The sequence below is a fragment of the Melanaphis sacchari genome, unplaced genomic scaffold (genome assembly GCF_002803265.2).
Source record: "Melanaphis sacchari strain LSU unplaced genomic scaffold, SCAv2.0 Contig23_pilon_pilon, whole genome shotgun sequence".
Taxonomy (NCBI): domain Eukaryota; kingdom Metazoa; phylum Arthropoda; class Insecta; order Hemiptera; family Aphididae; genus Melanaphis; species Melanaphis sacchari.
The window spans coordinates 3368053-3390449 of NW_020271114.1; the positions used below are offsets into that span (position 1 = coordinate 3368053).

At 25.5% G+C, this 22397-nt stretch overlaps 1 protein-coding gene across 10 annotated transcripts in view; it reads right to left on the reverse strand.

The window, feature by feature from the left end:
* LOC112594679 (oxidation resistance protein 1) overlaps positions 1-22397 on the reverse strand; it is a 170084-nt gene that overhangs the window by 31477 nt on the left and 116210 nt on the right. For 8 of the 10 annotated variants that reach the window (XM_025339607.1, XM_025339606.1, XM_025339608.1 and 5 more), the window contains 2 exons: positions 16059-16115; positions 15785-15891 (listed from right to left, as the gene is read on the reverse strand). In XM_025339607.1, the coding sequence (XP_025195392.1) occupies positions 15785-15891; positions 16059-16115 (164 nt within the window). Of the gene's footprint in view, positions 1-11823; positions 12030-15784; positions 15892-16058; positions 16116-22397 lie in introns of those variants that run through there. The other 2 variants (XM_025339613.1, XM_025339616.1) reach the window with 2 other exon arrangements.

Here is a 22397-nt window from a genome sequence, read left to right on the forward strand (position 1 = left end):
GTCCTACAGTGGTCGAAGTGAGGGCGATAATATCATGCGCGGTGGGACGTGATTCGCATTACATTATTTCATCCCTTATATATAGTCACGTTTTTTTTTTCAATAACGCTTCTTCCTATGTAAAAATCAATCAATCATATTTATATAGGTATGTATCTGAATATTAATATTCTAATCAAGCTTATGGTTTCATGATGGTATACATTAGTTGAAATAAAAAAGTGTAATTAGTGGTGTATATTATATAATCTTATATAATAAGCACAAATTATTGAAACATGACATTTTTGTTACTATACTATATTACTATAGATTAAACAACTTCTCTGGTTCATTCCACTAAACGATCTTGTATGGCGTTGGTGTCTAACAATCAGGGTTGGGAAAATAAGTGTGCTTATTAAATAGGTATATATTTTTATTTTTTACACTGTACCTATATATTTTGAAATTGTATATTTTGTAATTTTCATGTTATATTAAATAAGTAGGTTGTTATTTTTTAACAAAATGAAAAATACATTAAGTTAAATTTACTAATTTTTATTTACTATAATAAAAATTATATTAGTTTTAGACAGGAAATTTTATTCATCATATTTTTTATAATTTTATTGTTTTTGTTTTTAAATGGTTTTTATACAGCTCAACTGCTACAATTATTGGAATTTCTGCATATAATTTTATAGTATTTGATAATATTGTATATTAATAATGTAAATACTTATCAATTGCAATTACATATGTAATTTAGACATTTAACTAACAATAGCCACCTTTTGTTACATGACAACCAAATGCTATGCATCTTATATTGAATTAAACATCTATTTATCACTAAATTTAAATTATTAATTATTATGTAAATTTAACAATAGTTATTAATAAATACTTTTTTATGCATATAATTTATATTTAGTGTACCCAGTAAATGTAATTTAAATCATCAAACAATTTTGTATTTTTTATTTCAAATACATTTCCAAAAAATTCCTATTTTGTTGCTTACACTGTTTTAAATAACTATTTTAATGTATTTTGTAACCATTTTGCACGATGTTGATAACAATCGGCCTTTGCACATGATTTTCCGATTGTGTCATTGTATGGTAAAATGAAAATTTTCTTGTAAAATATTTGTACATTTATTTGAACCAAAAATATATATCAGTAGGTACTTTTAACAAAAACAAATATAAAAATTAAATTTTTATGGAAAAAAAGTTATAAAATATATTGAATTGATAATATATTATAATGAATAACTAATATATGTATAAACAGTGTATAACATGATTTTAATGATTTATTTGTGATTTATTTCTTAACTATTAGGTATTATTATCATTTATAATACTAGGAACTATTTATCAAATATTATTATCATTGGTGTTGGATATAATTTTTTAACGATACGTTTTTATTAATTAATCAGTTATTTCTACAATACTACCCCATCTATTAAATTTAAAATATAATATAAAATTAATAATATAACACATTACTTATGATAGAAACGTTGTCAATATGAGTGTGTAGTTATATATTATGTAAGACTATACTCTTTATATTATATATATAATAGATCATCTGCAGTTGAAGTTTCTTTTTATCGTCGAATTATGATAAATATATCATTAGTTAAACATACTGAACTTGTGAACTATCGCCAAGGGCGTATTTATGGGGGGAGGGGCGAAGTGAGGAAATCGCCCCCCCGGGTGCCAAATTGTAAAGGGGGCACTGCGCTAGAAAAATATTATCAAGAAAAAAAAGATATTATTGGGCTAACCTTTTTTTATCTGATGACCTTTTTTTTTAGGGGAAAATCATAAATACGCCTCTGACTATCACTATGATAGTTGTATTTAAATCAAATATATAACCGTTCAAAATCTAAAATTATTAAAAGTATTTAAAAATATAATACACCTACAAAAATTGTTGGTAATTTATATTTATTGAACGTTTTTTAGAAGAATTAATTACATCGAAAAATACTGAATTATGATGATCTGGGGAGATATAAATTAAAGTGTAGGTACATATTGTAAACGACAAACGTTATACATATAAATAAATACCTATGCTTAGTAATCTACTCAGTATTTATAAACCTAATTTTAAATAAATAATTAAAATATAAGGTCGTTATTTTGTATTATATTAATTATGAATTTGTCATTTTACTTTACTTATTTTATTATATTGGTAATTAGTAAACAGCATTTTTATTTACTGATATTATATTCCTAATAATGTTATACTGGAAAATTAAGTAAAAATGTTCGTCGATTTGACACAAATTAAACAAGCTGTGAAATTAACAGAAGACAGTAAAATACATTTTAAATAAAGAATGAAGTTATTTTTTAATTTTGAAACTAATACTTATTAGTATTTTAATTTAGATTATGTTATGTAAAATATATATATATATAGGTAGCCAAAAAAACCTTATATTAAGTATCAAATTTTAGTATAGTTTTATAAAGTAAATCTTTATGAAATGCATAAATCATACTAGATTCACTGATAATAGAATAAGTACCTATGTTTAAATTTATTTTTAAATTATTTTCATTTTTTAATAATGAATAAAGGTGTACTTAATTAGATTTAAGTGTAGTATAAATACTAAATATTTAAAATAATAATTATAATAATAATATACCTATTAAGCTATTGAGGTAAAATTAATTATACTAAAAACAACTTAAACTTGTATGTAACTATTAATTATTACATAAAATGTAGTTTGGTTATAATTGTTTTTAAACTATATTGCCCACACATACTTTATAATCCAGACATCTTAGAAATATCTACCATTTTTAAATTGAAATGAAATCGCAACAATTTGCGCCAACTTCAAAATACTTGTATTTTGATTGCTGTATATAATATGTAATATGTATTGTATTTGTAAATTATGATTGGCGCCACCGTGACTCTATCTATATAATAATTCTAATAAAGAAAATACCTATACAACCTACATATAGATTATTTCAATTTAATTAGTTTGATATTAAATCAGATCAGTGAGTCACTGAGACGTATAAACACTTGCACACTAGGTAAATACGTAATAAGGTGTCAATAAATAATTTTTATTAAGTATATTTTGAAAACAGAAGCCAATAGACTTTTAATTGTAAAAATGAACACTGTTTTTCTAAGAAACACTTAAAATTATAATGGGAAATAGTGAATTTTATCGGTGAACATTTTTTCTAAACCCTTGTGCTTTCAATATAATTAATAGAATAGAAACGTTCTAAAGATATATGTAAATATATTAATAATAAGTACCTACCATGAAAATATAAGGATATTCGATGTATATAATTCTTGACGATTATAATGAATAGTTTGAATGACGATAACAATTAACTGATCATTTTTAAACTGTATGCTTGAGTCAAAAGCTGGTTACACACTAGGCGTTTCGATTGATCTGAGAAATAGTTATCGTCATATAACCAGCAACGTCATCGACTTGAGCACAATGAATATGTCTACAACCCAATTAACCGGAAGTGTCGTAAAAATCGTTTAGAGATTAGATTTTTATGTATACATAGATTAGTATAATATATACATCATTTATATTATTGTGAAGAATATATAAATATAAACGAAATACAAATTTCATCTAACATTATTATTGTTGATAAATTTTAGATAAGATTTATAAATGTCAAAGAAAAATATTTAATATTACTGCTGATAAGCTAATTGAACAATATCAATTTAAATAATATAAAATTAATAATTAATAAATATATACATAAATATGGATATTAATAAAATGATATATTGAAGTTATCGTAATTGACGATAAAGAAATGGTGATATAGATAAACAAATGTCAGAAAATTATGTGAAAAATTGAGTCGACCGAGGGCGTTCTCAGATTTTAAATAATGATTCAACATATAGTTGGTATAGAAACTAAAACAAAATTTCTAGAAATTTAAACACATGTTCAATAAATGCGTTTTAAAGCATTTTATGCATTTACAATTATTTTTGAAGTCAATTGAAACACATGTTTCATGTTCATGTGGGAACATTAACAAACCTAAATAGCAATACAACCAAACACTAATTGTTATAGAAACCTATACAAAGTGCGATAGATCTATATATTTGAAAAGAAAACAAACTGCTTTCAAATAAAACGTGTAGACGAAAATAAATGTTTAAAAATTTAAATATATTTTTAATTTTTCCTACATTTTAAATATTATTTGTAACCTTATTTGATTAATTTACATGAAAACTTATATAATTTAACTTTTATTTATCAATAAAATTATGTATAATTATGTATAATTATTTAAGTGTTTATTAGATTATTCTTAGCTTTGTCTGTCTCAATTAGTGTAGATAATGCTCTATTCTCTACTATATACGCATTTAATAACTTAATACATTTTACCATTAGTAGTTGAATGCATTTTCATAAGAATTTAGAAGAATTATTTTAAATAAAATCAAATAGTCAAGGATATTAATTTATATATAAATAAAAATAAAAATGTTGTTCATATACTATAAGTACATATTATATACATAGTAGAGTAGTATAGTCAATATTATGTGTTGAATTAATTTTCTAAATATACTGATTTCTTAGATTAATTTAATTTTGATTGTGTATGTGAATTCAAAGCTTTTTTATTATTATGGCTAAATGTATTATAAAAATATAAAAATAAAGGTAATTTAAAAGTATTTAACCGATCTAATACAGATAAAGGACATACATTTATATTAATATATACAGTTTTTTCAAAGCAAATATTTGTATGTTTAGCTAATTAATTTAAAGCATTATTCTGTTTCGTGAAATGTAATATTTAAATGTAATTTTAAAACTCTGAATAATAGCAATTTAATAATATGAAATTATACACATTTTACTTCGTGTACAAAAGGTTTAATGTTTTTGAATTATTTTCATAAAAAAATTGAATGAATAATATTACAATAATTTAAATTTCATTTATGAATTGTAACTTAATCCTAATAAATTATTGTAATTAAATTAGTGTTTGATTACTTCAGAGATTTCATTGTAATCCATTGCACAATGACAATTTATTTACTTATTGTTTTTAATTAATATAATATCTGTTAATCCTATTATTTTGATATACATCTAATACATTATAATATTTTTCTATTTACCACTATTTATTGGGGGTTATTTTTTTTCACTTACAATTTTTACAAATCATATTAAACAATATAAATATTGACTTAAGAAAGATTGCAACAAACAAAATAAAGCTAAAAATTAAATATCATAATAATTCATTTAGTTATAATTTTATAAATGATTAAACAAGGGGTTCGATTTCCACTTCTAGCGGCAATGGGAAGGAATTGTAAACGGGGTTGTAACATGATGCATATTGCATAAATAGTAAATCAAGCTGTCAATATCATTATCGAGTTTTAGGAAAGATCATACATTAATTTAAAAATATTACGAATGAAAGAAAAATAATTTAAACGCATAATATTAGTTATAAAAATAAAATTTAAAATAAAACTCAAAGCCATATTGAAATACTGTAATATAGATATTAGATTTATTTTATTACTCGTCAACAAATCACTTTATATTAAGGCTTCTTACGTAAAGTAAGCTAGGCAAGTTCTTTTTTCAATCAATTTTTAATACTCGGATACTTATAATAGCTTATAAATATTTCTTAAATTATGTTAAATAGGTAAAATAAAAACCATCGAAATATGTGTTTAAAATAGGTAAAATAAAAACCATCGAAATATGTGTTTAAAAACACTTGTTTTGCATTTAAAATTGTAGATAATTTAAGTGGTAGATGGGAAAAACCATATACAATTTAATTAACATGCACTCTTTGTTTTAATTTTTTACTGAACTATTGTATTAATTACTTAACGTTGATTTAAATTAACTAATGTAAATTAATTATTTTCATAAGCTTTTCCAACATTAAATATAATATCCTTCAAACTACAAGCTATAGATAAAATAAAAATTATTATTTTATACTCGTGTACATATTTTGTACAATATGTCAATATTATTTCTATTTACCTGCCTAGTTCCTACTGCCTATACAACGATTCGCTCGTTAAACCAACACAGAATAAATACATTTGTGATACCTACTAGTAAAACCAGACAACAGTAATCCCTATCATAGTATTTGATTTATGTTAAATGCAATTATAAAATATAACATAAAGTGTACCTACACTGTGGCCTGTACATGTTTAGATAATATCACGTATTCCTCATCATTGCTAAGTATTATTATTATATATATATATATATATATATATATATATATATAGTATATTGTTATACATTTAGGTATATTGGTTCAGCGTAAGTATAAGCGTACATGTTTGATACATATATATCATATATTTTTATTCATTTGAAATGTGGCAAGGCGAACGTCTATGAAATTCGAAAAAAAAACACTTATGGAATAAAACTATAAAAGACTAAGACGTAAAACCAAGGATGTGGCCATATTTATTATATGTATTTATATAGTTGTTATTATTATACGTTGGTATTCCTACCTGTATTTGTATATATGTTCATATATCATTATCGATGAATAAAGGCTTCGAACGTTAACGGTTATTTGTACGATGAGGAATATTAATGTACGTTGCATCTTTAATGACAGTTTTTTTTTTGTGTTTTTGCTTTTTTTTTTTTAATTATTCATACCATACCTACTACCGACTTAGATATGCATAATATAAAAGTATACCTACCGCGCGGTAATCGAGTGAGTTACGTCGTCACGATAACCCGTCATTGTAGATCATAATTGGCAATAACTTATCGCACTGATCAGTGATCTCACTAGTCATAATGCCGAGTGTTAACATAGAACTCTAATAATATTACTTTTAGTTTATTGTTCTATAGCGTTTTATAATTATCGACACGTCATAAAGTCTTAGCTTAAATTAGTTGAGGAGTAAGCCAGAATATTTCCGGAAGACTAATATTCTAAAAGCTCTGATTAACTTTGATTAGATTTGGAAATGGTTTAAATTCCTGAGATCACTAATTTCATATACTCGTATGGACAAACTATTTATCTCCCAACTTTACGTCAAATCAAATGGAATTGTCTTTTAACCAACTTTTTACGGTTTTACTTTTGAAATTGATTCAACGAGAAAGAGTTTTACGATACGACATTAAACTTCTGGAAAATGTGAGTGGTTTTTTTTTTCAGAACCCTAAATCTAAAGAAACTGATCGAAATACAAAAAAATCACATAATTTAGAAATAAAACTCAATCTTGAATTCCAAGTTAATTTATTTATAAATAAAATATTTTAATTTAATTTTATACACATAAGCTTATAGTATTTTATTTTGTTCATATTTAGGTCATAGGTTTGTCGAAATCGAAAATAAAAACAGTTTTTTATTTGCGTATAATATAATATTATATAATATTAGTACAGCTGCGACAACTAGGTTGATATAACAAAACTGTAAACGTTAAGGGAATTTGTGACTATTATATTTTTAGTCAAAAACTAAAAAACTATTCATTCTAATTATTCAAACAGTAAATACGCCGCAATTCCAATTCCGATAATTATCCATAACTTTTAAGAGGGTAAGATTGAGTTTTTTTTTACCTTGGTCTTTTGAATTAAAATAAATAGAACTTAAATATTTCAAGCTAACATTTTTAATCAACTAAAAATGAGTTTCGGCCTGTCTCATGTAAATTTACTGTGAATTTGAATATTTTTTTTGTAATAAAAATTGGAATAAGTACAGTAGCATTCTGTCTGAATGATTAGAATTGTTCATTTGAGTAAAAAATAAAATATTTTCTCGTTATTACAGAATAAATATACATATTTATACAAATGCATAAAATAGTCACCCGTTTATTGTAGGAATCTGTACTTTTATACTTGTACCTCACTTTAATGAACAATTATTATTTACAAACTATAACACAACCACTAAGTCAACAGTCAAAGCATAAGAAGTTGCCTACCAAATGCTCCTGAGAATTACAGACACGTAGTCTCTAGACTCCTTAAATGACTACGAAAAGCATAAATTCAAATTATTTTTAAACATCAAGAAGTCTCAGTAAATAATTTAAAAAAAAAGTTGTTCTTTGTTTGCGAAAATCTTAAAAACAATTTTCAAAAATATATTTCAAAAAGAAGTGTATTTTTAATTAGAAAGAAGTTTCAAACTTAAAGTCTTCTTCTTTTTACTAACAAGATTAAAGTACTTTACAAAGGATTCAACAAGGTCGATTTTGAATATTAATTACTAAAAAAAAAAAAAAAAAATTACAAGAAAAATTAATAAAATACTATGATCCTATTAAAAATCTTTAATATCGAAAGACGTGATTGTATTTATTTTCTTAACAAACCGTACGAATATTTTCATCAAACCATTTCGTTAAATATGAAATAAAAATATTGCGTTTAAATTTTATGTTTGTATAACGTTCTCGGTTAATCTCACCGAATATTAATTTGTAAATGCCCAATATAATTTAATCACATATACGTATACATAATTGCACAAATATACAATAAACAATCAGTAACGCATCGGGCATTTTTACAACATAAAACAATTGATTTGCCGTGAAATTAATTAATAACGCCTAATAGTATGTATTTATTGTTCGCATAAACGTCAATTATTTGTTTAATATTTACATTTAGAGAAATTCAACTCGGCAAGGACAAATAGCTTACATGAATATTTTAAATACCTAATATGTATGTACAAAATTAAACGTCGTTTTACCGAATAGTACAATATAGTATAGTTGTACAAAATAAAATGTTTTCGCAAAATAAACTATTGTCACGGACAAGTAAAAAATGCGTTTGTGTCTATATTTAATCAATATACTTAGCATAATATAATATCCTAAATTCCGTTTAAAAATATAAAGTTTCGTGTAGTTTTGAAATGTTTTTTGGGTCAGACTTTTAGACAACCATTGCTATACACTTTATTCGCGATTTTAGAATTTCGATATGGTTGGATTCAAACTTTTGAAGTTTAAAAAAAAACTTATAAATAATGAATTCATTTGACATAGTCAAGTTTGTATATTATATTTTAATACAATGAACTATCAAACGTCACCGCATCATGTTTGTCGTCAATTTAGGCTCATATTATTGTGTGCATAAATATCGAGACTTAATAATTTATACCCGTATGCTTAAGGTTTTAAAACGTATTTTATAACATATAAAAAAAAAAAAAATAAATATTTAAAAAAATCTAGTATCATTAAACAAAATATATCAATAAACATAACATAACTTAAGATTAATAATAAAAAATAAACGCATATAATAGGTATGTATAACGAAACAAAATAGTTACAAATACCGTTATTAAAAATGTTTGTTATTTTTTATTCTTTATAACACGTAACTAACACGTAATAAAAATCGTTTACATTAATAATATAGATCAGCATTTAAATAAAAATTTAAATTTAATTAATTTTATTTTAACCTTTTAAATATAAATTACTAAAAATTGATAAACTTGCGTATATAAACTATAAATTTATATTTTCCAAAATGTTTGATTATTATTTTTCTAAATGTTAAATGAGCTTATTAATTATATATTTATTTCTGTAATTCAATTAATTCTCATGTGTATGGTCAATTTCATAGGTTTTTACAATTTTATTTTTTAGTGTTAAATTTAAAATGAGAAATTAAATAACATTTAAAAATATATGCACGTAAAACATTAAAATTGCATAACGTTTAAATAACAAAAAACATAAAAATGATATTTATTTTTTTAAATTCAAAACCTATTTGAATTTGTATTTGTTTTAAATATTCGATATTTTCTGTAACATACGTGAGTAAATAATACAATATCATAACTATATTTTAGTTGCTTTTGTTTAAGTAACTAAGTATTATTTTAAGGTATTTCTTGTTACTCTTTTAAATTCTATTTAAGGACAAAAGTTATAAAAAGCTACAATAATACACAGTGATTTATTTTATTCTATTAAATCCAATAAATTATAATACTCAAAGTTATGATCAATAGTTATGATATTTGTTTTTAAATTTGAAAAAAATAATATAAATAAATATTAAATAAATAAATAGACTTATATTTTATACCATATAGTATAATTTGTTAACTACTTCGTCCGGTTGATATTATTTTTATTTTTATTTAAACTTCTTTATGTTATCTCATTTTTCTTTTAAATTATTTGTAATATTACCTGTATTAAGTATTGAATAATATTTTATTTTTTTCATTGTTTGTGTTGAATAACTATGTATCAGATAATTTAAATATATAGTTTTTGTATATTTGTACATCAAGTTTATTTACTATATAAACTGATTCAGACACACAGTGGTCGATATTTATTATTATGCTTAAGTAAGAACACTATAAGAATAAAGTGTAAGCAATATCGGACAATAAGTGTTGGGTGTAATTTAGTATTTTATCTCGATACTCCTTAATAGTTTAGACATAATTGTCATTGCAACCTAGCTGTATGTACACTGCCGCTAAAGTCACATCAGGGTGAGAGATATTCGGGGATCATGGTGGCAACTGTTGTCGTCGTCCTCGCGTTGAACTCGTCCTGAGTCCTAACATAAAATTATTGTCGGTCATGTATGTGGCGCACAAAAACAAGAATTTAAAACACTATAATTTTCAATACGTCGTACCAACGTGCTAGTGAAAATGATGGGGAAAAAGGGCGATGGTGTTGAGCCGAAACGATTTATACATAATATATAATACCTCCACCGCCGTACGTACCTTTATTATACACTTATACTGAAATTCATGATGTACGCAAGACGCGCGAAGTATATCGATCATCCCCGGGCTTGTGTGACAGTAACAATAATAATAATAATAATAATAATAAAACGTCTATAATAAGCGGTGGCGACGACTATGATATAATATATATTTATGTATTATATTTTTATCCATATTATAATATCATTCTCGAAAATCGGAAAAAGGTAATAATAACAATAATGATAATAATACTGTTACGGCGTTATGCGTGTGTGTATATTACTGTATAAAATATATATTATAGCACACATATAATATTTTGTTTTTAACCTTGAGCCATATAATATAATATTAACCACCGTACGGGCATTCGGTTATCGTTGAAAATCAATATTGGTGTACCTATATAACTCAGCACGTATAATGTATATAAATATATATATTTGTATAATATAGTCGTACAACGAAAACGCTCGCAAAGGATGACTTAAAGAATAGCTTTACAATATATGTATGATAATAATATTTATATATACGTGATAAATTCGATATTTATACTCTGGATGAAGTAAAGGGAGAAAGAGAAGTATGAAGAATTGTAAAATTAAACAGCTGCTTCAGACAAACTCTTTTATAAACGTGCAACGCGGTTAGATTAGATTGTCTTATACCATATGGAAGAATTTGTCGAGATATCTGATCAGAGACAAGATAACTAATTTTTTAGATGCGTTGTTCGAAAAGCTTATTTGTATTACTACGCGTTTTTATGGGGCATACCTGCACATAAATAGATAATGTACAGGAAAAACTGCACGGTACAGACAAGAGGAGAATAAAAGTTGAGAGACGTCGAAATGGTGATTTTTCTTACTTATAGTTTATTTTTAATAACAATATATGAAACTTTTGCGATAATATGATACAGTTGTGAGTATATAATACATTACACATTACACGCACGTACCTTTGGTATACCATCTCGAATTCAGGCGTGTTTTAGTCAATGTTGCGAGATCGATACGCGGTCCCGGCGGTGATATGTTTGATATTGGATCGTTTTCGACGATAACAGTTAAAAACAAAAATTAACGCGTACGGACATCGAACCGGAAAAAGTAGCAAACGATTATCGTTCCAGGGAGCGGACAAGTATTTTATAAACATTGAGCATACACACAGGGGATAGCTGATCGATCGGTCCACCCTGTCCGAAATTAGCCCACAGCTGATAGACCCGCCGCCGGGTCGACGGTGCACGAACTTGCACGGCCCCGTCCGGGCGACGAAAGCAAAAGAGAGAGAGAAAGAGATAGATAGAGAGAGAGAGAAACACAAACGCACTACGCAGTTTAATACAACCGATGGAAGATAAAAAAAATCTTTTTTAAAAAAAGATTTAAGGTGCAGAACGTTTTAAATCGTACGAAACAACTAGTTTTAATAATAAAATACAAATCAATTCAAATTAATTATATTATTACATATCTATAAATTTTTGAAAAAAATCTTTACCTGACCTAAAAAATAAAATAAGTACATTATAATCATAAAACCATATTAAAATTAATAAATTATCTATGAACCATCAAAAAGTTTAAATAAAAATGATAGTCGGTGGATTAATATGTAAGATTCCTAAAATTGTCAGCACATACTTATTACAAACTTGCAGAGCCACAAAGGGCAGAATAGGTAGATACATAAAAATTGCAACTCATTTTGTGTCAAATCTAATATTTATTTAGTTTGAAATATGAATAGTAGGCTAATAGAAACTCCATTAGGTATTACTATATTATACCTAACCATTTCATTTAACATACAACGTATATTTAATTAACCCTAGGTACATTTATTATTAATTATACCTACAACTATTAAATATTTTCAAAGCACAATAATTAGTTTTATATATAGTCATCCATTTGTATTATGGGTAAACCAAATTTAAAAAATTTAATATGAAAGTAAAATAATCATTATATTTGAATTACTAAAATAGTAAGATGCCCACTTTTGCACTTCTTTAGTATTATCAATAGTTTTATAGTGTACTCGGCTATAAATAGAAGTACTGTGGAAATTAAAAATTATATTTTTATCTGTTCATACTACTGTTAAATTAAATCATTTTACTAGAAGCTCTTATATAGTTGTATATCCACATATAAATAAAATTAAGTATAAACGAATAAGAATTTGAATATTTCAGTTGATTTATATCATCATTCATTTTAGAATTTTATTAAATTAAATATTTATTAACTAAAACAAACAAAACGGACAAAATAAACCTAAATATATGTTGTTTCATCACTTCATTTTCTTTTACACAACAGAATGTTTTCTTTAATTGTACTAAACTATCACATTCAGAAAACAAATGTACAGATTTTAGTTAAAACAATTAAATATTATATTAATTGTTAGATTATTAGAACAAAAAAACTATCAAATTACGAAAAACATAAATTTATAAACAAAGATAACTCATTGATTAATTAGCATATTATATGCATAATATAGTACCTAATCAATCGATCATGGTGATAAATGTTATACATATGAAATAATACGAAATAATTGTGTAAGATTACAAACAAATTGAACTAATCATGCCAATAAATAAATATCGTATGTAAAAAAATGTTTACTTTGAATTTTAAAATCAAACTCAAGTGATTAGTTTATTTGTTTGAACCATATTTTTTCAATACATTTTATTTAACAAAACTAATAACAAAATTATCAAAAACAACCTGATTATAAAATATAATAGCTGGTTCGAATTTAAAATTTATAGATTAAAAGACGACTACATAAATTAAATTTTGAAGTACTCTTTAAGTTCGGGTTGATGGTACAATATTTTTATTTTTAGAAAATTTAAAAATTTCATAATTTTATAATTCTACTACCAAATTTTGATTTTTAAACAGTTAGTGGTTACATTGCAATATATATTTATAACCTTGATATCGGAATTCGATTTGAACTATGTTTTATTTTTTCTAAGAATGCTATTGTAAGAAAAAAAAAAATCACAGAACAGGGTTATAGACATTCATACAATAAAACAACGAGGTGTCCGAACAAATTTATTGGAGTAGAAAGTCATTAGGTGTGATTGTATTTTCATAAAAAAAAAAGTACCTATCAATAACTCTGTTATACAACATATAAATGAATAAATTTAATGCTTATCTTTTTCTATAATATATAATTATTAATGGTTTTAATACATATTTAACTAGTGTACTTTTTTAACTGTTTAATAACTATAATCTCATGCAATAATAATTGTATATTATTAATTTATTTATATTGCAAACTAACCGCCTAAATAAAATAATAAATAAATAAATGTATTGTCTGGTACTGGTAATCATGAATATCGTTATGATATGTTAGATTTTTATAAATAAATATTAAGTAGAATAATTTTCTATTACAATTTGCAATCAATTGCTATAAATGATAAGTTAAGTTTTTGGAAAAAACGTTGATAATCAAAACATATGATACGTAATACTATAATGTTTTGGTTGAATCACTCATTTAATTGACAAAAATGTTATCTGTGTATAGGTAATTGGAATAATTAATCAATTATCAAAGAATTAAATAAACTATGAATCACATGCACATTAAATTAATAGTCAATACATAATAGAATATAAGTATAGATAATCATTTAGATGCACCATACACGGATACACAGATAATCTATTAATAAATTAACCGTTTTTTATTTTTATCATTTTTACGTTTTATTGTCTTAAGTGATTAAATATTATTTTAAAAATATGTAAAAACGTACTTTTACTGGCAGCTACCTATACACGTAAAAATCAAACTGAATACCTACTAACCTACTAACATAATAATATAATTATACGTTTACACCGTAAATATGTTAAAATAATTTATCGATCGATTTAAGCAAAATAAAATTTTCTTCTCCGATTCATTTATTTGATTACTATTATATTATATTGTATTATGTTAAGTTCACGCATTATGTTAATATAAAACAAAAACAAGTATCTTGTTTTCAGAATTTAATAATTAAATAAAATTGTCACTGTTTACAACTTTTCTGTAATGAAACAACATCATAAATGCTTAGGGTATGTTTTTGATTATTAACTTAAGCCACGAACTATTAAAACGTTGTGTTACCTTCAGCAAAAGGTTTACTCTACGCAAAGTACATTTTTTACTATATTTTCTCATATTATTATTCACCGTTATTATTTTTAACGTTTTTTAAAATTTTACAGTGAACGTCGATGATACACAATATACACACACACACACACACATATAATATATATGTATTATACTAGGAATTAAAAAATATAAAAACAAGAAGTAATGATTATTTACTATGAAACTGTTCATTTTCCTTGTTCATAGATCTTGATTTTTTCAATTAAGTTTACTACATTGGTATTTGGGTGTTTTATACCTATAGCTGCAAGACTAACAACGTTTTACACTACCTATTCTATATAGTCTTTATGTAATGAAAGCTAAAAACCAGCAGACCATAAATCACTAAAGATATTTAATTAACTAAAGGGTTTTTGGGTTCGACAGGTCTAGGACATAGGGTCAATTAGTGTTTAGCTGACCCCAGGCAACGCGCAATTAGGTAAACGAGGCGAAAATTCAAAATCTATAACACCGTCAATGACGCACATTATGTAGTGTAAATATATTTTGTATCATTTTTCACGATGAACTGCTGAAATACATTTTGGGGTTAAAATTTTTTTAATTTATATGTATGCATCCCTATCATTTGTAAAAGCAAACTATGAATAGTTTGAATGGTTTTAACTTTTAATTAACAACCTATATGGATAAAATTATTCTATAAGTACTCAAAATGGTCTTTAGAAAACGAAATAAAAACTCACCTCTGTTAAGTTTATCGACACTCTCAAACCTGCCCTCGACTTTACTCCGCAAGGAATCCAAGTCGAATGGCGACGAAAGACCATGGTCAACGCTTCGACTCTTTCCCCTGGAAACATACCATCTTTGATTATAAATAGATAACTACAATTCAACAGTATACATTTTCATTACTGCTGTATTAGACAATGTTGGTGTATTGAAACAATTAAAAAAATTAAACAATAATATGACAGTAATATTTATTGTAAAAAAAAAAAAAAAAAATATTAGTACCTTTTGTATGGAATACGGTCGTTACTCGAAGTACCAAAATCAGAATTTCTTCGAGAACTGTAATAGAAAAAAAAAAAATGCAAAATGACTAACTACAAAATAATAAAAAATAAAAAATATATGCGTGCACTTAAGATAATAAATATAAATAATATACTAAATAACTAAAGTATAACTATTGAAATAAGCCAAGCAACTGTCAAATAATTACTAAAAATACTATACACTTGCATGCTATTACAAAATACAAAAAATAAGTATAACTCAAAATATTAAAATGCTTTACCCAACAAATGTATACCGAACGTGTGTTATCTCTTACTCTCTTAGAAATTAGAATAGTATAATTTAATCGTATATACCAATATACAATTGTCTATTGTACATAGTAATTGCATTAGGCCAATAATAAATATTTTATTCATTTATAATCAAATAAATAGGTTTTCTATAGTTAAAAATTAAAATCTATATGTAGGTAGATACTAATGGTATCTATAATATATTATTTTTTTTTTTTTATAAATGCAGTGTATTTTCATTGAATTATTGTTTTATACGTTTTAGAATTGTCAGTATTGAAATATTATAATAAAAGAAATTTAGAAAATATTAAAATTATTAGTTATTTGTTGATTCATAAGAAAGTTCTCGAGTCGTGGTTGTTGAGTATAGACTATTAACACGTCTGAGAAATCATCACAATGTTATTCGATGGTTCAGTTTTATAGTTCCGTATTACTCGTATGTTAGATTTTTTGTTTATTTTTTGACCTCATAAATTTCAACTGTTGTCATTTTTATAATACTATAAATATATAGATGTATATATATAGGGTGTTTCATTAAGAACGTCGGATTTAATTTCGTTATTACTTTATTAATATTAAATATTAAGAACAAAAAAAATTATATGAGCATGAAGTATACACACCCCGATTTATGTATGGAATATAATATCTGGCATATGTCCACCTCTGTTTCGCTGGCAAGCATTAGTTCTGGCCACAAAAAGAATATCCTTAAGTTCTTCAATGGTTCGCGGTTTTTTTTTTTTTTTTTAAATATCCTTAAGTTCTTCAATGGTTCGCGGTTTATTTTCATAGACGTGAGCTTTAACGTAACCTAGCGTAGAGATAACCGATGATATTTACAAAAAAAAACAGGTCAGCCAACTCGCAATTTAAATGCGGCGTTCTTAATGAAACACCCTATATATATTTATATATATATATATATATTTATATATATATATATATATACACAACAAATGTCCAACATATGTAAAAATACACCTAATTGCGAAATACTCTTAGTATTTCTTATTACAGATGATAATTAATATAACCATTAAACACTGAAATTTACTATACTCAATAAAGGTAGAATATGTATTATTATATGTCTGCATGATGATTGGTTATGACATTACATCGTACGTTTAGGGCGTTGGGCACTATATTATATTAAATGCATAAAAAAAAAAAAAAAAAAACGTAAATATAAATATCTTAAAATATATTGGCCTATATCTGGTTTTAATTATTTTCCTACACAATTATTTGTCTCGATAAATCGGTAAAAATAGAACATTAAAAACACATTAAACTGCAGCTCGAGGTACGGCAAGTAAATACATACACACATGTACGTATATATATGTATATAATATTATATACTATACACAACACAAAAAATTTAATAAATAAAGTAGCCAGAGTTTATGACCACTGAGACTCATTAAACAAAAACTGTACAACACACAGGTTTACAACATAAAGGTTATATATACCTAATACCGATAAATAAAATAATACAGTTGTGCAACGATATAAATTATAACGACGATAGAAGTATTATAGCCGTCATGAAATATGTAATGCGATTTTTTTCTAGTTTCGTACACTCCTTAAATAATATAGAAATCGTCTCTTTTTTTTCCTGTTAATTCTTACCGCATTTCATATCACAGAACATAAGGAGCACAAAGCATGTATAATAGATTTTTAAAAATAAAAATACGATACGCATCCCTATGGAAGGTAAATTATAAGTCTTGTAACAGTTGTAATTACACGAACGCTCGATTTTTAATCGATACGTATTAGTACACTTCAATTTATTCCTAGGAAATCTTGACATATTATGGCTACGTGGCTTCAATCACACATTATATCAGAACGTTACAACCTAAACCTAATAGGTTTAAAAATATAACATACTATAATATGCATTATTCTTTCGATTGAGTTAAGCAATCCGGGTGTGAACGTTTCTAGTAGAGAAAAACGCGTAAAACAAATTGTAATTAATTTCCTTTTTTAAATTATATTAGTAAAATCAGTATAAAATGTAGGTACCACCAACTAATCCACATTTCAATAACAGTGAAAAATCGCTTTATAGTTGTAGTTGTTAACACGTGCTATAATATAACATATTATATGTACGAAATGATCTATTTAATTTAAGACACTCAGTATTTCAAAAAAACATTTGGTTTTAAAAATATCTCATTGAGATAATCTAGGTCGTTATAAAACAACATTTTTTTTAAATTGTTCACACTTTTGAATGACAACATACATTTTTGATTTAATATTCCATTAAATAATAATCTAACTTATATCACTTCCCTTCGCTTATTTCATTTTTAAATACGTATACTTCCTAAACTATTTATTCAAATTCCGATTTTTATACATATAAGTATTCAAAAAAATATTTCATTTTGAAATAAGAAATAAAAATGCATTTTGTCAGTAATAAAAAAGTAAAATAATCAAAAAATAAAAACAATTCAAAACATTTTGTTGCTTAACATAAAAAGCAATATAAACATTTCTTTTTTTTTAAAAAAAAAACGTAATAGTTGTTTGCATTAAATCATTAAATGTAGGTATCACCCGGTGTATAAACTTCTACAGTAAAATTATATATATTAAAATGATAACTAGAGTAATTTAACGACATGTTCGTAGTATTATTATAGGTTGGTATATATTGTTATGCCTGTTCATGAACGGTTTTGAAATATTATTTTTTAGAAAAACGACAGTACCTACGCATTACGTTTGGGGTTTGATGATAAAAAATAAAAACTTTTACACTTCTATGTAAATTATTATTAGTAATTATAAAATATAATATTATTATTATGTATAAATTCGAATAATTGATGTTATTTTATAAAGCTGCCGTTTATGTAATACTTGCGCTCATAATGTAGTTCATATATTAATGTTATTGCACTTATACATAGTATATTTTTTTCATCATACACATATGCGGTCAACGATGACTATTATTATGATAATATTATGATATGATGATACCCGCGGTGATGCCGACAACGCCGCTTTCTCCGTGAAATAAAAATAATATTCACATGTATATTTTTTTTTCCACTAAATTAGTGTGTGCCGATAATAATATAATATAATATGTGATTATTTTAGCCATTGTTGTTTCGGAAAACAAATCTCGACTGTACATAGAAATCGACGAGTTCTTCGACACGACAACATCAGTGGCGTTATTGTTTTGCGATAGCTTATATACATACACACACAAATGAATATATAATATTAAATTATGCACGTTGCATACACAGTACACACATATATAGGCGCTATATCGTTATGCAATCCGATAATGGAAGGATTTTCCCGACGTCGAGAAGGGATGATGACCGTGTAGAGAGGGGTGTATCTTGGGGATACACAGTGGTGGTCGTGTGCAAAAACATTTGTAAGAGAGAAAAAATGTGTGCAAGACGCCAAAACTGCACGCGGACGATGGAATAAATTAAACACCGGCGCTAAGAATTTATTGCCATTTTTAATGGAAATGGATTTTCGTAGCAACGTTTTTCAGCAATTACATAACCCGCGTAGCCCTCAGCTGCTGTTTTTGAATTACATCTCTTCCGCTACTAGTCCGCCAGTACATTTTGTGTATACATCTGCGTATCATATAATATTGCAGGTGTGTTGTGCACAATAAACATTTAGTGTTTATATACCACTTGCTTCTCCTGCTCCCTCGCACCACGAGGACAGATTGTAATAGAGTTTTTCATCACTCTCAATTTTTTTCGGTACCTGCAGTCTCATATCGACCCGATGAATACCGTTAGATTTATTATACGATTTATTTTTAAGTAATCATTAAATAAAATAATACAAAATTATTAAAAATTACAAAAAAAAAAAACACTGATCAAATATTTAAAAAAAAAACTGTATCTATTATTTAATTTAGAAGAATAACGATTTATAAATTAATACTTCGATTTAGACTATAATACTGAAATATTCGATACAATTTGTTCTAAAGAATCCTTTTCAATAACCTTTGACGGTCACATGAACTCTGTCAATTATAGTACTCAAAGATGTTTTCGGCAGTACCATGACGTCATTGGTTTCCTCACTTGAAATATCTTACATTTTTTACACATTTTATGTGAATGAGCTTCTTAAATAAGGTCCACAAAGTTATACTTATGGTTAATTTAACTACAATAATAATTTACCTTTAGAATATTTTCATATAATTTCCAGTATCCCGAAAATATTAATCGTCGGCCACGTTGGCGCGATTACAGACTAGTACTTGTCTAATAATTTTCTTAAATAATATTATAAAATGTTTCAAAACGTAATATATGCCTGCAACGAACAATTAATAAAACATGAATAAAGATATATCTCTGCAGCTTTCGCAGCATTGCCCCAATTCAACGGTAATGATACCTATATATAATATACTATAGGCTATAGCTGATATACGTACATATATATATATATGTATTATTTGTCCCGCGACAGGAAACAGACCGTGTCCAAAATGTCATAAAACGCCCTACTCCGTAGTGAAACTATAAACCAGCGGGTTTCACGTTATATTCTATTGAACACTTTCGAATCGTTATAAGCAATATAAATATATATATACAGAAAGAAAAGTATCATCTGTATACGCGAAAATCGCTAAGTACATAATATTATAAGTAGGTAGCTTTATAACCATATTCGTACATTTTAGATCTCAAACCTCATCCATTTCAAATGTTGAACATTTTTTTTAAATTAATATTTAGCTTGCAATTAACAAGCAATTGCACGACCGATTTTAAAATTTTCACAACAACAATTCACAATTTTTTTCACCTCGGTCACTGGGATATATTATTACTATACATATATTTATCAATAGCCACATTAATTCTTCGTATTTGTTATTTATAATATTTAAAAGAACTTTTCTCTCCTCATCATCACACATATTCTCAATTTTTACGTCCTATCTCATAATTATAATTTCGGCAAAAAACGCACACCTATGGTTAGAGCTATGAAATAATTATCCTGTTTTTTAAATTTTTTTTCTGATCTATTAATATAATATCTAAGCGTAATTTAAAATGTTGATAAAGTATATTATTGTATTCTATAATCTACTGTAGTTTTCCTTTTCTTTTTCATGCATGTACTCTGCATATTTTTCTTTTATACCTATATTATTTTGTACATTAACGATATTAATGTGTTAGATTTTATTTAAGTATAATATCATCTGTTGACTGTTATTACAAATTGGGCTTCTGCTAGTTGTATTTAAATGAATAAATTATAATTATTTTATATAGGTAAGTAGGTTCCTATAAAATGATAGACCTAACACAATATTATACAAAACCGAAAAATGCAAATGAGAAATTTGATCAAATTATTATATAGATAGCACTGCAAAATGTATATGAGTCGACATTTCATAATTTATAATATTATAATACTAGTTTATATAGGCTTTCCAAACGTTGTATGGAAAAATTTGTGGCAACAATGATGCACTATAACATATAATCCCTACAATTATTGTCACTTACAATTCGGAAGACTCTGTATAACTTTATTATATTAGTAAATCGTTTCCCAAAAGTTATTACTTATACCTACATTGTCTGTATCAATATATACTACACTATATCGTCGTAGTTTATTAGGACTGAAGTGTGTTTGCGCGAAACAGAGCAATATATAGAAATAACGCCCACCACGTCTTCGTAATTTTATTATAAGAAGCGTAAAATGTGCACAAGAAAATATATCGACGGTGGTTTTGTTGCAAGTCTTGTGTAATTATATATATAATATATTATACAGTGTTCAATTTTGTTCAAGTTTATGAACAGTATAACGGTATTACATTAGCCGCGCTTCTCGCAAATGACGCCCGTACTCATATACTAAAACTTAAAAGAGATCGCAGACTCTGTTTTCACTCAGTGCAATTGTCGAAAAGAAAATTCATATATACGCTAATAAAATATTC